We start from the raw sequence: 15,862 nt of genomic DNA on the forward strand, positions 1-15,862 counted from the left end.
TGTTGGGTCTTCGTTGCTACGCAGGCTTTCTCTAGTTGCGGTGAGCAGGGGCTACTCTTAGTTGCAGTGCGCAGGCTTCTCATTGCAGTGGCTTCTCTTGTTGCGGAGCTTGGGCTCTAGGCACGTGGGCTTCAGTAGTTGCAGCGTGTGGGCTCAGTAGTTGCAGCAGGTGGGCCCTAGAGCGTGCAGGCTTCAGTAGTTGTGGCGCATGGGCTCAGTAGTTGTGGCTCGCGGACTCTAGAGCGCAGGCTCAGTAGTTATGGCGCACGGACTTTGTTGCTCCGCAGCATGTGGGATCTTCCTGGAGCAGGGCTCGAACCCGTGTCCCTGCATTGGCAGGTGGATTCTTAACCACTGCACCACCAGGGAAATCCCAGACTAATACTCTTTTTTTTTCTTTTAAAAGAACTGTTCCAGGTACCTTTTTTTTTTTTTTAATTATTTGCTTTATTTATTTTTCTTTTTTTAAAAAATTTTATTTATTTATTTATTTATTTATTTATGGCTGTGTTGGGTCTTCGTTTCTGTGCTAGGGCTTTCTCTAGTTGCGGCAAGTGGGGGCCACTCTTCATCGCGGTGCGCGGGCCTCTCACTATCGCGGCCTCTCCTGTTGCGGAGCACAGGCTCCAGACGCGCAGGCTCAGCAATTGTGGCTCACAGGCCTAGTCGCTCCGCGGCATGTGGGATCTTCCCAGACCAGGGCTCGAACCCGTGTCCCCTGCATTGGCAGGCAGATTCTCAACCACTGCGCCACCAGGGAAGCCCCCTAATACTCTTTTTAAATTAATTTTTTCTGTAGTTGTCTTGAAACTTTAACTCCTAAAGAACTCTCAAGGTGTCATTTAGCATATAAAATTTTCTTTCAATATGCATTAAAATTATGAATCTTATCTGTGGAAAGATAAATGGATATAACCTTTGGACCGTTGTAACTGATTTATGGGAAGAGTAGAGTAAGATACTTTATATATTTCAAATTATGATATCACCTTTGCAGTATTGTTGGGATAAATTAAGAGCATAGGTACAATTATATATAGATTTATTTGCTAATCATAGGATTGAATATTTGAGTATTATAATTAGGAATATTTTAAGTTAATCCTAATAATAATGGTAATAGTTATAATAGATAACACTTTGTGAGTACTTTGTTTGGCTCAGGTATTGTGTTAAGAGTTTTCATTTATTATTATTATTTTTTGTATAGATTTTTTCCTAGCGTTTAACTGTAATTGAGGTTTTTTAAAAAAATATTTATTTATTTTTGGTTGTGCCAGGTCTTAGTTGCAGCAGGCAGGCTCCTTAGTTGCAGCTCACCAGCTCCTTAGTTGCAGCATGCATGTGGGATCTAGTTCCCTGACCAGGGATTGAGCCTGGGCCCCCTGCATTGGGAGCATGGAGTCTTATCCACTTCACCACCAGAGAGGTCCCCTTCATTTATTATTGAGGCAATTTATTGATGTGGTTGAAAGTTTTGAATCTGAAGCTTGATTGTAAGAATTTTATTCTGATTCCGATAATTAGTTATATGACTTTCGATAAGTAATCTAATTTTTATCTGTCCCAGTCCCATAATCTGTAAAATGGGCATAATACTAGTACCTATGTTATACAGTTACTTTGATGAGTTAAGTGGGTTAACACATGGAAAGTGCTTAGAATGGTGCTCAGCACGTGCTCTTATTAAATGTTAGCAGTTATTTTTGTCTTATTTATCCTCACAACACTGTGAAGTAGGTACTATTACTAGCCTCAGTGACTTTATTTTTATGAGATATAACTTACAGAAAAGTGTATAACACATACGTAATTGTATAGTTCTGTGAATTTTAAAATATGGTTCCCCATGTAACCACCACTCAGATCAAGATGTAAAACATTTTTAGCACCCTAGTAGGCTCCCTTGTCAATAACCTTCTCCTTGTCATGTGTCAGTTTTGTTGTTTTTGAACTTCATATTAATGGAATCCTATGGTCTTCTTGTATCTGGTTCCTTTTTCTCAACTCTCCTTTTGAGATTTATCCATATTGTTGCATGTATCAGTAGTTATTCTTTTTTGTTATTGTGTCGTATTCCATTGAGACTATGCCACACTTTGTCCATTCTTTTGGAAGGCATTCGAATTGTTTACAGTCTTTGGCTATTATGAATAATGCTACTGTGAATATTCTAATATATATTTCTTTTGATAGACATATGTACTTATTTCTTTTGGGTTTATATACCCATAAATGAAAATGCTTAATCATAGCATATACATTTGTTTAACTTAAGTAGATACTGCCAGACAGTTTTCCAAAGTGGTTATACCAATTTTACTCTTGCCAAAAATGTTTTACAGTTCTGTCTGATATGGTTTATAGGTTTAATTTAGCCATTTTAGTGAGTGTATAGTGGTAGCTCATTGTAGTTTTAATTTGCAGGTTCTTGATTAGCCCCATTTTACAAATGAGCAAACTGAAGCCTAGAGTTGTTCAATAACTTTCTCAGGCTCATAGATAGTAGCAAAATGGGCTTCTAATGTAGATCATTCTGATTTAGAAGCCCAGACTTTTAAAATTACATTAAAAAGACATTGTTAAGAAAAAATACTTATCATTGATAACTTTCTAAATAACATTGACTCATATAAACTGTAAAGAAGTCAGAAAATAGAAATATAAAGACGATGTTAAAAATCACTCATAAATTTACCATTCAGAGTTGACTACTGTTGTTAAAATTCTAGTCACTTTTACCTGCAGTTTACAATTTTATTTTATAAATTGCTTTTTTTTTCCTGTATATATAGCCTTCTATATATGGAGCCTGCTTAATGTGTTTTAGTATTATTTTCTTTATTACTTTTCAAATTACCACAACTGGCTTACATACACTTAACTTAGTATTTTTTTAAAAATTTTTATTTATTTATTTATTTATTTATTTGGCTGCATTGGGTCTTCGTTGCTGTGCGCGGGCTTTCTCTAGTTTCGGTGAGCGGGGGCTACTCTTCATTGTGGTGCGCGGGCTTCTCATTGCAATGGCTTCTCTCGTTGCGGAGCATGGGCTCTAGGCACACAGGCTTCAGTAGTTGTGGCACGTGGGCTCAATAATTGTGCCTCGTGGGCTCTAGAGTGCAGGCTCAGTAGTTGTGGTGCATGGGCTTATGTTGCTCCGTGGCATGTGGGATCTTCCTGGACCAGAGCTCGAACCCATGTCCCCTGCATTGGCAGGTGGATTCTTAACCACATTGCCACCAGGGAAGTCCCTTAACTTAGTATTAAGACAGGCTTTTCCAAGTACTTTTATGAACTTATTTAATCATCATAACAACCCTATGAGTTAGGTATTATTATTATTACCCCATATTACAGAGGCCCAAGCAAGAGTCAGAGAGATTAAGTAACTTGCATTGTGTCATAGCCAGGATTAGAACCCAGACAGTCAGACTCTACAGTGTTTTTGTTTCCAAACTAAGTGGGTCTTTCACTGTATGTTCTGTTTCTTTTGTCTATTTTTCTCTTTCTACAACAGTACCAATTTTTTTTTTTAATGACAGTATTATAGTTTTGTAGTGTGTTTTTATATACAGCTGGGTTGTAGGCCAGAACATGTACATATGGCCTTCACGTGTGGCTTTTTTCCCAACCTGGTGCTGGGTTACAAGGGTGAATATCCTGAGAAAGAGATTCTGGTGGAAGCTGTATCTTTTTTATGACCTATCCTTGGAAGTGAGGCAGTTAGGCATCTTCACTTCTGCCACATTCTTTTGGTTAGGAGTGAGTTATTAAGGCCAGCCTCTATTCAAGGGGAAGGAAATTAGGCTCCTGCTTTTGATGTGAGGAGGGCAAAGAATTTGCACGGTTTTTATTTAATTTGTAAATTAATCTGGGTAGAATTGATGACTTAACTGTATTTAATGGTTTCATCCATAAACATAATCTTTCTCCATTCATTCAGATCTGCTCTTATGTCCTTTTAATAGCTTTTTTTTCATTTAAAAACTTTATTATGGAAAACTTAAAACACAAAATAAAAATAGAATAGTACAATGAAACCTGTAAATACGTATCACCCAGCTTCAAAAATGATCAACTCAAAGTCCAGTATCACCCCTCCCCCAATTATTTTGAAGGAAATCCCACATGACATATTTTATCAGCAAACATTAAACATTTCAGTATGTATCTCTAATAGATGGGAGCTTTTTTTCTACGTAACCACAATACCATTTCACATTAAAAAAAAATAATTTCTTAGCATCCTTAAATATCTATTCAGTGTTCAGATTTCCCTGAATTTGTTAGAGCTTTACCCTCCAACATTTTATGATGAACAGTTTTAAACATATAGCAATGTTGAAATTTACAGTAAACGACCAATTATGTTTTGCCTATATTTAAAATTAACATTTTACAATTTTTTTTTTATTGGAGCATAGTTGATTCACAGTGTTGTGCTAGTTTCCAGGTGTACAGCAAAGTGATTCAGTTATACATATACATATATTCATTCTTTTTTAGATCCTTTTCTCGTATAGGTTATCACAGAATATTGAGTAGAATTCCCTGTGCTATACAGTAGGTCCTTGTTGGTTATCTATCTTATATACAGTACTGTGTGTATGTTCATCCCAAGCTCCTGAGTTATCCCTCCACCCGTGTTTCCCCTTTGGTGACCATAAGTTTGCTTTCGAACATTTTACTGTATTTTTATATGCTTTATTGTGTGTCTGTCTATCCATTACTCCATCCGTAATGAATCTTACTCATAAACAGCTTTGTACAGTTAATTATATAAGATCCAAATATGATCTTTTAATCTGAATGTTGCCTTCCCTCCACCCTCCCTTTTTTTAACCTTGTAATTTATTTGTTGAGGAAACTGGCCATTTGTTCTGTAGAGTTTTCCACAGTCTGGCTTTTGCTGATTGCATCCCTGTAGTGTTTTGGGGCATGTTCTTTTCCCTCTGTGTTCCCTGTAAACTAGTAGTTAGGTCAAGAGGCCTCATTGTTTTGATTTTTTTTTTTCTCCTTTAGTTCATGGTGTAGATTTAAAGATATTGAACTGTTTAAAAAATATGCCTTTCTTATGGTATTATTCTTTATTTTATGATATACTGCTAGTTTTAGTTAACTAATATTTTACTTAGTACTTCATATCTATATTCATAAGTAAAATAGACCTAATGATTTGCTTATATTATCTTTATCGGGTTGGGGAATTAAAATTATATTAATCCTTTAAAATTAGCAGCTTTTTCTCATTTTTTCCCCCTGAAAACAGTCTGTATAAAGTAGAGATTATCTCTTTTATGAAAGTTTGGTAAAACCATTTGGGCCAGGGGTCTTTTTTTTATAGTCAGGTCTCTGATTATATTTTAATTCCTCTAATGATAATTGGTCTATTCAAGTTCTTCACTTCCTAATTTCTGGCATTTTTGTCTTTTTCTAAAAATTTAAGTCATATAGGTTATCTAATTTATGAGCATACATATAGTTGTTTATAGTCTTACTCTTCATTTCAGTTATAGCTATGATTATTTCTTTTTCATTCTGTATTGTATATTTGTATCCTCTCTTTTTTTTTAATTCCCTCATCTGTCTTGCTAAAACCTTGTCTTTTTAACTTTTGGTTTTGAAAATTTCCAAGCATACATAGAAAAAAGAGAGTGCAAGGAACCTCTAAGCACCCATCACTCAGCTTCAGTAACCATCAATGTTTTAAAAAAGTCTAACCTTCCTCCCTTAAAAAGTAAATTATTCTACACAAAACCATAACCTTACAGAATTAACAATAATTCTTAATGTCTTCTAATAACCAGTCCATAATCAAATTTTCCTAATTATATAAAAATTTGTAGGGACTTCCCTGGTGGCGCAGTGGTTAAGAATCCGCCTGCCAATGCAGGGGACACGGGTTCAATCCCTGGTCCGGGAAGATCCCACATGCTGCGGAGCAACTAAGCCCGTGCGTCACAATTACTGAGCTGCGTTCTAGAGCCCACGAGCCACAACTACTGAGGCTGCGAGCCACAACTACTGAAGCCCGCGCACCTAGAGCCCGTGCTCCGCAACAAGAGAAGCCAACGCAATGAGAAGCCCGCACACCGCAATGAAGAGTAGCCCCCGCTTGCTGCAACTAGAGAAAGCCCACGTAGCAACAAAGACCCAACGCAGCCAAAAAGAAATAAAAATTAAAAACAAATTTATAAAAAAAAATTTGTAGTGCATTTGTTCTAATCAGAATCTAAACTAGGTCCACTCATTTTATGTAGTTGATGCATTTCTTAAACTTTTGTAAATATCTTATAATCTAGAACAGGAGTTGGCAAACTTTTTCTGTAAAGTGTCAGAGAATAAATATTTTCGGCTTTGCGGGCTACATCAGGTCTCTTTCCCATCTTATTATTATTATTATTATTTTAAAAATTTTATTTCTTTCTTTCTTTATTTTTGGCTGTGTTGGGTCTTCGTTGCTGCGCATGGGGTTTCTCTAGTTGCAGCGAGCGTGGGCTACTCTTCATTGTGGTGTGTGGCCTTCTCACTGCAGTGGCTTCTCTTGTTGCAGAGCACAGGCTCTAGAGCGCGGGCTTCAGTAGTTGTGGCTCACGGGCTTAGTTGCTCTGTGGCATGTGGGATATTCCCGGACCAGGGCTCAAACCCTTGTCCCCTGCGTTAGTAGGCGGATTCTTAACCACTGCGCCACTAGGGAAGGCCCCCATGTTATTTTTTAAAAGAGCCCTTTAAAAATGTAAAAATCTTTCTTAGCTTGAGGGCTATCCATAAGCCATAGTTTGTCAACCCTAATCTAGAACATTCCTCCTCACCCGCTCTTTTTTCCCTCCTTGCTATTGAGTTGTTGAAGAAACTGAGTCATTTGTTCACACCTTGGATTTTGCTGATAGTTTCCTTGTGGTGTCTTCTTTTTTTACTCTCACCTGCACCTTTATATTTTTTGTAGACAGGGAGTTAGATTTATAGGCTCAATTAGATTTAGATTTATTTTTATTTATTTATTTATTTGGTGCAAGAGTACTTCACTGATGCTGTGTACATCCTGTTACATCACATCAGAGGATAACTCCACATTAGATGGAGTTGCCTCACTTTGTGGATTCAGGTGGTGACAACTGCCCAACAAACTTTCTCTTTGGTTTCACCATTTACTCCTTGAATCAGTTACTTCATTATAGGATGCAACATAATGATTTTGTATTCTTTCATTCCTTCTGTAGTTTTTAGTTTAAATTCTTGTGTGTGTAAAATTGCTTTATTCCATCTTCCATTAGGTCTATTTAGTTACAATGAAGTACATCTCAAATTGGAAAAGTGGGTTAAATACTTACACTTTTCTCTTAATTATCAGTTTTTAGAGTAATTATTGGTGCCCTAAAACTTTCAGTAGTATCCAGTTAGAGGTTTGCTTATTTTATTAGTTTTTCCAAAGAACCAGCTTAATTTTCTTTTGTCTTATCATTATTGTCTACTTTATTGATTTCTGTTCTTCTCTTCAGTGTTTCCTTCCTTTTAACGTGTTTGGATTTGCATTTTTCCCCCCATCCTTCTGAATGCTTAGCTTGACGGTTTTCAGCATTTCTTTGTCTCTGATTAATGTGAGGTTTCTCAACCTCAACACTGTTGATAATTTGGGTCAGATAATTCTTTGCTGTGGGGGGCTGTCCTGAACACTGTAAGATATTTAGCAGAGTCCTGGCCTCTAGTCATGTGATGTAAGTACCACACTCCCCTTCTCCCTCTCCCTACCGTTGTGACTATCAAAATGTCTCCATATAGTGCCACATGTCCCCTGGGCAGTGAGATCACCCTTGGTTGAGAACCACAGGATTAATGCATTTAATGCTATAGATTTCCTTCTTAAATAATGCCTTAGTTATTGCTTGCCCTAGTTATAGCAGTATACATATTGCATGTAGTGTTTATTGTCATTCAGTCTAAGCACAGGTCTACAATTCCTAATCTGTAATTCTGAGATCAATAAAGCTCTGAAGAAGTAACTTTTCCCCTAAGTTTGGCATTTGATGACAAAACCTGACCTCAATAGACATGAAACTATTTATAGTATTTATTTCTGACTTATTTATTTATTGTTTATATGTTTTGCTGCAGAAATATTAATATCTGATTATGGAGTACTGTATCAGACTTCATTAACATATTACATTATGTTATTTATGAAATATATGCTATAAAACTGTTCAAGAATCCTAAAAATTCTGAATTCTGAGTCATATCTCTCCGGCTCAAAATGATTTTCAGTAAGTGGCTATGGACATGAATTTCATAATTTCCTCTGTGAATACCTGTATAACCTATTGAGTTAGTTTCCAGACTTAATGTTTCTTTAAAACTTGATGTCAATTATGGTATTGGTTGGAGTGAAGCTTTGTATACAGGAATGAGAAGAAATAAGAGTAGAAAGGTGGGTTGGGGTCAGCTTGAAAGGCACCATAAAGGTTTAAGGGGTTTTTGTTTCATCCTGCAGGCAGCATTAAGCCATAACAGTTTTTTGAGTGAATAGTAATCATGTTTATGTTTTAAGTGCTGAGTGAGAGCATTTAATAATCGGTATGTAGTGGATGTTTCTCAAGTATAGAATTGCCCTGGAAGCCTGGAGACCAGGCAGTTTCATCTAGTTGGGTGGTGCAGCCTTTGTCTCACAGCTTTTGCACTTACTTGGTCACTGTCTATAATACGTAAGCATCTTTAATCATCTGTCTTCACCTTCTTACTACTTGATGCTTTATTCCCCAATTCTGAAATCCCAGATCTTCACAATATCTTCTGTAACCTTTTCTATTCCATGCTGCACTTGGGCAGTTGTCCCCAGTCAAAGAACTGGGATCAACGTGGAACTCACTTGTGTGCTTCCCTTCTCTTAAAGATTCTGTTGCTGTATATTGCCTGTTATCCAGTGCCTAAAAGCAGTTGCTGCACATGTTTTGTTCAGTTTTATAGTTGTTTATGGCAGGAAGGCAAGTCTGGTACAAATTATTCTGTCAAGGAAATAGAAGTCTCTTACTCCTTTGAAACATATACCATCTGTCTGTTTTCTCACTGATCTCCAGGTCACTTGTACTATAAGCTTCTGGTTTATAGACTTTCTCTCCATTTAAAATTCTGCCATCATTCTAGGTGACTTCAGTGTTTGTGCAAGTAGCCCATCAAATATGCTAGTCTATCTCGAGGTGACTCCTGTACAGTCTCCCACTTGGACCACCATATGGTGGCCCTTGTTATCACCAGAGAGTGTTCTACCTGTGAAATCTTAAAAATCAAACCTCCCACTTGCTGACCAGTGCCTACTTCTCTCATTCAGAAAAGCCTGCTTTTCTCAGCCTCCCGATTCCTCTGCCTTCTTCCTATCCATTGTCCCTCTTCTGTTGTCACTTACTTTCCTATGTAGTTTAGAGTCAGTCTAGCTTAGATTCCATTGTCCATCACTTCAACCACTCTATTGCCAGTATCTTTGACTCTCTTTCCTTACATTCCACTCACCTGACAAACTCCAAATCTTGGATCAGTGATGCTGCTTGCTTTTTTTAGTGTTTATATCCTGGTTACTGAATGTTGCTAGAGAAGATCCCACACCTGTAAATTTAACTCTTCAGCCTCAGTACTGCTCAGCAGTTCCCCAGGATACCCTTCTCTTTACTTCTTCCCAGCAGCTGTTTCAGAACTTCCCCAGTCTTCTAGAACTTCCGTTCATGCCACCTTCGCCCTTTACTCTCAACATCTCCTGTTTCACCTAAAGGCCATCATAAATTCCTGTTTCGAAATCTACAGGTTTGACTCCATTCTCATCAATCTATTCTTTCTCTCTGGTATTGGGGAGGAGATATCTCTTCCTGTTAAAACTATTTCTTCTATTTTGGCTCTGAATCCCAACTACTCCTATCTTCTCTAGGAGAAAATAATTCTCTCAAGTTATCTTTTCTCTCCTACCTTTTTCTCTCTTTTCTCCTTCTCTCCTATTAACATTTAAATATGATCAGGTTTTTCTAAACACCTTTCCTCATTGTCCCTCTCCAGCTAACACCTTAGCTCTTCTTTCCTTTAAAAAGAGAATTATCCACATGTACCAGTTCCACTTCCCCACCTCTCTTCAATCCACTGCAGTCCTTTACCATTCTACTAAAATTGCTTTTGCCTACTTCATCAGTGGCTGTCTTATTGCTAAAACTGACGGACACTTCTCAATCTGTCTCACTTTATTTTACAACTATTTGATCATGTTAACTACTTCATCCCTGTTCAAATGTTTTCTTTCTTTTTTTATATTGACAGCCATTTTGACTTGACCCCCGGTTGTCTTCTCAACTCTTCTAATTACTAGATTCCTTTACGGATTCCTCTTGTTCTGCTTATTTCTAAAATGTATTATGTTCTCTTCTTTTTTCATTCTGCAGCTTTTCCCTGGTCATGTCATTCGTTGCCATGACTTCAGTGATCTTTATGCTGGTAATTTCCAAACCTTTATCCTTGGCCCATATTCTCTGCAGAGATCTAAACTACCCAATATTTGGCTGGTTATGGAACATTTCTGCTTGACATGTCTTGAGATATCTGAAACTCGACATGTCCAAAGGGAACTGATTTTTAATCTCTCCCTTCTCCTTGCATCTAATCAACTACTTAGTCCCCTTAATTCTTCCTCCTAGATGTCTCAAAACAGTCAGCTTCTTTTTATTTCTAAGTCTCTTCCCTAGTACAGGCCATCTGTAGACTCTCCTAGATTAATTACTGCAGCAGCTTTCTAATTAGCCTGCATGTTTCCAGTTTAGGCCATTCTCCATATTGCCGCCTGAGTGTCTACTGATCATCTGGTGATACTACTCTTTTTCTTAAAACTCTTAAAAATTCCTAAAATCTTCTTAAAACTCTTCATTGTCTCCTGGGCATTACTCAGGACTCTTGATAGTAGGTGAAAGAAACTCAGCTCACACTAGGTTTGGCAAAGAGGGGAATCATGGGAAGATTATGTAAGTGCAGAAAGAACTGGAGTGTAGCTGGGCCTCAGAGACACATAGAACCAGGGTTTGGAATACTGCCAATACTTTCTGCACCTCCCGGATTTTCCTGCTTCTCTCTGTGGACTGGCTTCATTCTCTTCTCACTACGTAGTGATTTGTGGCCTGAAGAGCTAGCACCAAAGTTTGTACTGTACGGTTTGCACAGCTAACAGCCATGACGGGGTAATTAGAATTTGAACTGTGATGTTGGGGGGCTGGTGTCTCACAAAGTCTTGGCAACTGAAATGTAGGCACGTCAGAGCTGTGCGCTGTGAGGACTGGCCGTATCGGGACACCTTAACATGGCTTACTCTATGACACTGTGTCATGTGGCTTTGGCTTGGCTTTTCTAGATTCATCTCAAGGCCACTTTTTCCTTGGAACTGTGCTCAGATCTTAGCCCACGTAGTTCTCTCCAGTTTGAATTCCCCTGCCTCTTCCCCAGTCCCTCCTTCCTCTACCCTGTCCTCTTCTGTTGGTTTTCTTCTACTCTTTAAGGTTTTCCACAGACACAACTTTCTCTGAAAAAAGTTTTTCTGTCTTTTCAAGTTTGGGTTGTGTATTTTGCCCTAGGAGTTCTCGTATCATGCATACTTTCTCTGTCATAATATAGAACACATCATCACGCTGTATTGTATTTACTTACTTACCTGTTATACCTACCAGATAGTGTTTTCCATGCAAATAGAGACCATGGCAGTGCTGTTCCTTACTGTATCCCTAGAGCCTAGTACTATGTAGCACAAAATGGGCACTCAGTAAAATTGATTTAATGAAAAATAATCAGAATTTTGGTGGGGTTTGAATACTACACTGTCATTAGAAGATATTCTGGAAAAATGTGGTATTGGCTAAATATGACAACCTAGGTACCAAATTATGAAATATTGAGAATTTATACTTCTTTATACTTTTAATGAAATATACATTTGATAGCATGCATTCTGTGATTCTTACAGTTAGTAGATACATTACAGAAAATCATGACTGGAGAAGTTGCTTCAGCCTGGTACAGTAGGTGCTTAATTAAAAACTTGTGAAATCAATGAAGGGACAAATTAGTGTTACATGCTTTTTTTTGGTTCTAATAATTACCTTCCTTTATTTCTAAGGTATCTTCATGTTTTAATGATCTTCTGGTCGTTTGTTGCTGGAGTTGTCACATTCTACTGCTCATTAGGACCTGATTCTCTCTTACCAAATATATTCTTCACGATAAAATACAAACCCAAGGTAAAATATATGTGTTCTTACTTTTAAAAGAGTATGTATGACCCTGTGCTATTCGATATTGTTCATGAAAGCATGTTAAAGCAGTGATTTTTAAAAAATACATCTGCTATTATTTAATAATGGAAGACATCAGAACATTTTTAAAGTGAAATTTGCATATATGTTTATTTTTAAAGTATATAGGTCTCCCAGGAGGAGCTATAGAAAGAAAATAAAAAACTCTCAGAAAATTGGGCTCCACAATTTTCGAGTGTCCTTTGACTGCATATTAACTATGAGGACAGTGAATTAAAACAGAGGTTTCCAAAGTTGGTTGTACAGTAGAATCACCTGAGGAGTCTTTTAAAAAGTACAGACTCCTGGGCCCTACCACTAGATTTTGATTGAATAGTTCTGGGTTAGGGCCTTGTAATTAGGACCTGTTAAAAGCCTTCCAGGTGATTCTGAGGCACAGACACAAACAGGGAACTAATTGTTCCCTAAATGTTTATTTGCTCCATAGAAACAAACCAGTAATATTTCTTTAACGAAAATAATTAGTTTTTCTGAACTTTGATAAAGGTGGTAGTGTATTGAGTCTGTGTCTGGTAGGCAAAGTCCCTACTGTGTAGATCAGGATTGAGTGGGATATCTTGAAGTCTTCCTTGAAAATTCTCCAAGTTGATGTAGTCCCTCATCTCAGGTTGGTTGATACGTCTACTCAGAGGAAACACAGCTGAAAGTGATACCCCGTATTTGGTCAGGAACCTTACTAGTTTTCATGTGTCTTCTCCCTCATTGAATTCAAGGTTTTGGAGAAGTAGAAAATAGTTTTTTCTTATACCTTTGCAGTAGAGTATCATTTTCAAATATAGATTTTTTTTATTTTTTTTATTTTTAGTAAGTGAGCATAATAATTGACTTTAATTTTAAGCTTGAAAATTTGGCTTAGTTATTGTAAAGCATTTCATTAGGTATTTTTTTCCTATTGGCAGTTTGGTATAGCAAGTATTATTTATTACAAAGAATGGTTTCCGTGTTAAAGCAGATACTAGTTAAAAAAAAAATCATGTCCTTTGAATTCATACATTGATTAACAAACTTTTGGAAAGTTGATTCTCTTTAGTAAATATGATACGTAAAGTAAAGACAAATCTCCCCATTTCCCTTTTTTAGCAGTTAGGACTTCAGGAATTATTTCCTCAAGGTCGTAGCTGTGCTGTTTGTGGTAAAGTGAAATGTAAACGACATAGGTACGTTAAACACTTTTAATTTGTTGATCCTTCCAGTTACCTTTCGGATTTCAAGCAGTTTAACTGTATGATTTTCTTTAGACCTGCCTTGCTGCTTGAGAACTACCAGCCATGGCTAGACCTGAAAATTTCTTCCAAGGTTGATGCATCTCTCTCAGAGGTAACTGATTTAAATAAAATTGCTATGTATACCCAAGCAGAAAGTATTAAATACCTATGGAAAACTTAATCATGGAGCATTTTTTTTTTAAAATAAATTTATTTATTTATTTCGGCTGTGTTGGGTCTTCGTTTCTGTGCGAGGGCTTTCTCCGGTTGCGGAGAGTGGGGGCCACTCTTCATCGCGGTGCGCAGGCCTCTCACTGTTGCGGCCTCTCCCGTTGCGGAGCACAGGCTCCAGACACGCAGGCTCAGTAGTTGTGGCTCACGGGCCTAGCCGCTCCGTGGCATGTGGGATCTTCCCAGACCAGGGCTCGAACCTGTGTCCCCTGCATTGGCAGGCGGACTCCCAACCACTGCTCCACCAGGGAAGCCCGGAGCATTTTAATATATGCTGCCTAATCAATTCTTGGCTGGTAGTTGATTGTTATACAACTTGAATGGTAAACTAGAAATGTTTTTGGATCCCATGTCTAATTGAAATGGACATTTTAGCCAAAAAAAGTACTGTTTTACCTAGTTATTGTTTACCTCTTATAAAAATAGTCATTTTTATTATAGAACAGTAGAAATAACCATTTTGTAATTCCAGAGGAGACCTGAGCTACAAGGAGCCAATGTATATCTTACTGAATTGTGACCCCATTTTTGACACTAACTTGAGCAGAGAGTCAGATACGTTTCACTGTTTCTCCATAGTGTAGGAGTAGAAAGCATGTTCTCTTATCTTTGTTCCAGTCACATTTTATATGTACCTTTTTGGTAACATATGATGTTTTATTTATTTCTTTGAGAGACTTGGTCTCTCCATCTGAGAAAGCAGTCAAGTCCTTGAAGTCAGGGAATGGGTCTCATTTGTTCCCAGCACCAAGTGCAGGTGCCAGATATATTGTTGGTACCTGATAGATATGTATTGAATTAAACTGAATGCTAATTAGTTGAAGAATAGCATTAGGCATCTGAATCCTGCCTTAATTGTCCTTTTTCCCAGTTTGTATCTTTCTTTGGCTAAAAGTATGCTGCATAAATGCTAAACTGTTGGCATTTTTCTTTTTCATTTCTTCTGTAAGCTCTTTTTCATTCTTCAGATTCCCTGATTTAAGACTGTGCTGTCCAGTATAGTAGCCACTAGCCACATGCGGCTATTGATAAACACTTGAAATGTGTTAGTCCAGATTGAGATGTGCTGTATATGTAAAATATGTACTGGATTTTGAGGACTTAGTAAGGAAAAAGAAATGTAAAATATCCTATTATATATTTTACGTTGATTACATATATGATAATATTTTGGGTATATTGGGTTAAATAAGATATATCATAAAATTAACTTCACCTGTTTCTTTTTATAAAACATAGCTACTAGAAAATTTGCAATAATGTATGTGGCTCACATTATATTTCTATTGGAGAGTGCTGATTTGAGGTCTGTTGAAGACAAGACTTATAGGAAGAGTACTATTTGTAGTTTGACACTTCGTTTCTTTTTAAAAATTGAAAAAACTGATGTAAAGCTCTTAGCCTAGTGCCTGGCACATGTTGGTGTTCAATAAATACTAGCTCCAATATTTAAAAACATTTTCTGAGATCTTGCTGTAGGCAGGAACTGGACTAGGCCCTAGGAATAAAAAGAGAAATCAAATATGGTTCCTTTCTTCTGGGAACTTTAGTCTAGGAGGGGAGATAGCCATTTAAACAGACATATACAATATAATGTAATGCAGGCTATAATGGAAGAAATATACAAGGTGTATCATTAGCACAGAGGAAGAAGTGCATAACTGTTGAGAGGAGCAGTCAGGAAATATAACTAGAAGTTTATCAGCCTGATAGTGTGGGAAAGGGTATTTCAGAGTGTGGGAATAGCTTTTGGAAGGAAAGAGAGGCTTTGAAACAAGGTGGAGTGTTCAGCAAACTGGAGGGTGAAATGTGAAGGAGGATGTGGGCAACGAAGAGACCAGACTCTATTAGCAAGTATTTATCGATCACTTACTGTATAGTAGATATTGTACTAATCACTGTACTTGCATTATTCATGTAATCATACAACCTATGAAGTAGGGTGCTATTATTGATTTGATGGTTTTACCAAAGGAAGGGTTTAGAGAGTTTTAATAATTTTCTCAGGTATCATACTTGGTTGGTAGCAGAACTCAGCCTAAAACCCAGGACTGCCTTAGTTCTTAACTGATTTTTATATGGCCCTTTAGAAATCAGATC

The 15,862-nt window shown here is 37.3% G+C and overlaps 1 protein-coding gene across 5 annotated transcripts in view; it reads left to right on the forward strand.

Moving 5' to 3' along the window:
* SNX14 (sorting nexin 14) overlaps positions 1-15,862 on the forward strand; it is a 72,360-nt gene that overhangs the window by 2,499 nt on the left and 53,999 nt on the right. For 3 of the 5 annotated variants that reach the window (XM_028162306.2, XM_007195912.3, XM_007195913.3), the window contains exons 2-4: positions 12,131-12,251; positions 13,407-13,483; positions 13,565-13,643. In XM_028162306.2, coding sequence (XP_028018107.1) covers positions 12,131-12,251; positions 13,407-13,483; positions 13,565-13,643 — 277 coding nt within the window. The remainder of the gene's footprint in view (positions 1-12,130; positions 12,252-13,406; positions 13,484-13,564; positions 13,644-15,862) is intronic. The other 2 variants (XM_028162305.2, XM_007195914.3) reach the window with 1 other exon arrangement.

Source organism: Balaenoptera acutorostrata, chromosome 14 (assembly GCF_949987535.1).
Source record: "Balaenoptera acutorostrata chromosome 14, mBalAcu1.1, whole genome shotgun sequence".
Lineage (NCBI taxonomy): Eukaryota > Metazoa > Chordata > Mammalia > Artiodactyla > Balaenopteridae > Balaenoptera > Balaenoptera acutorostrata.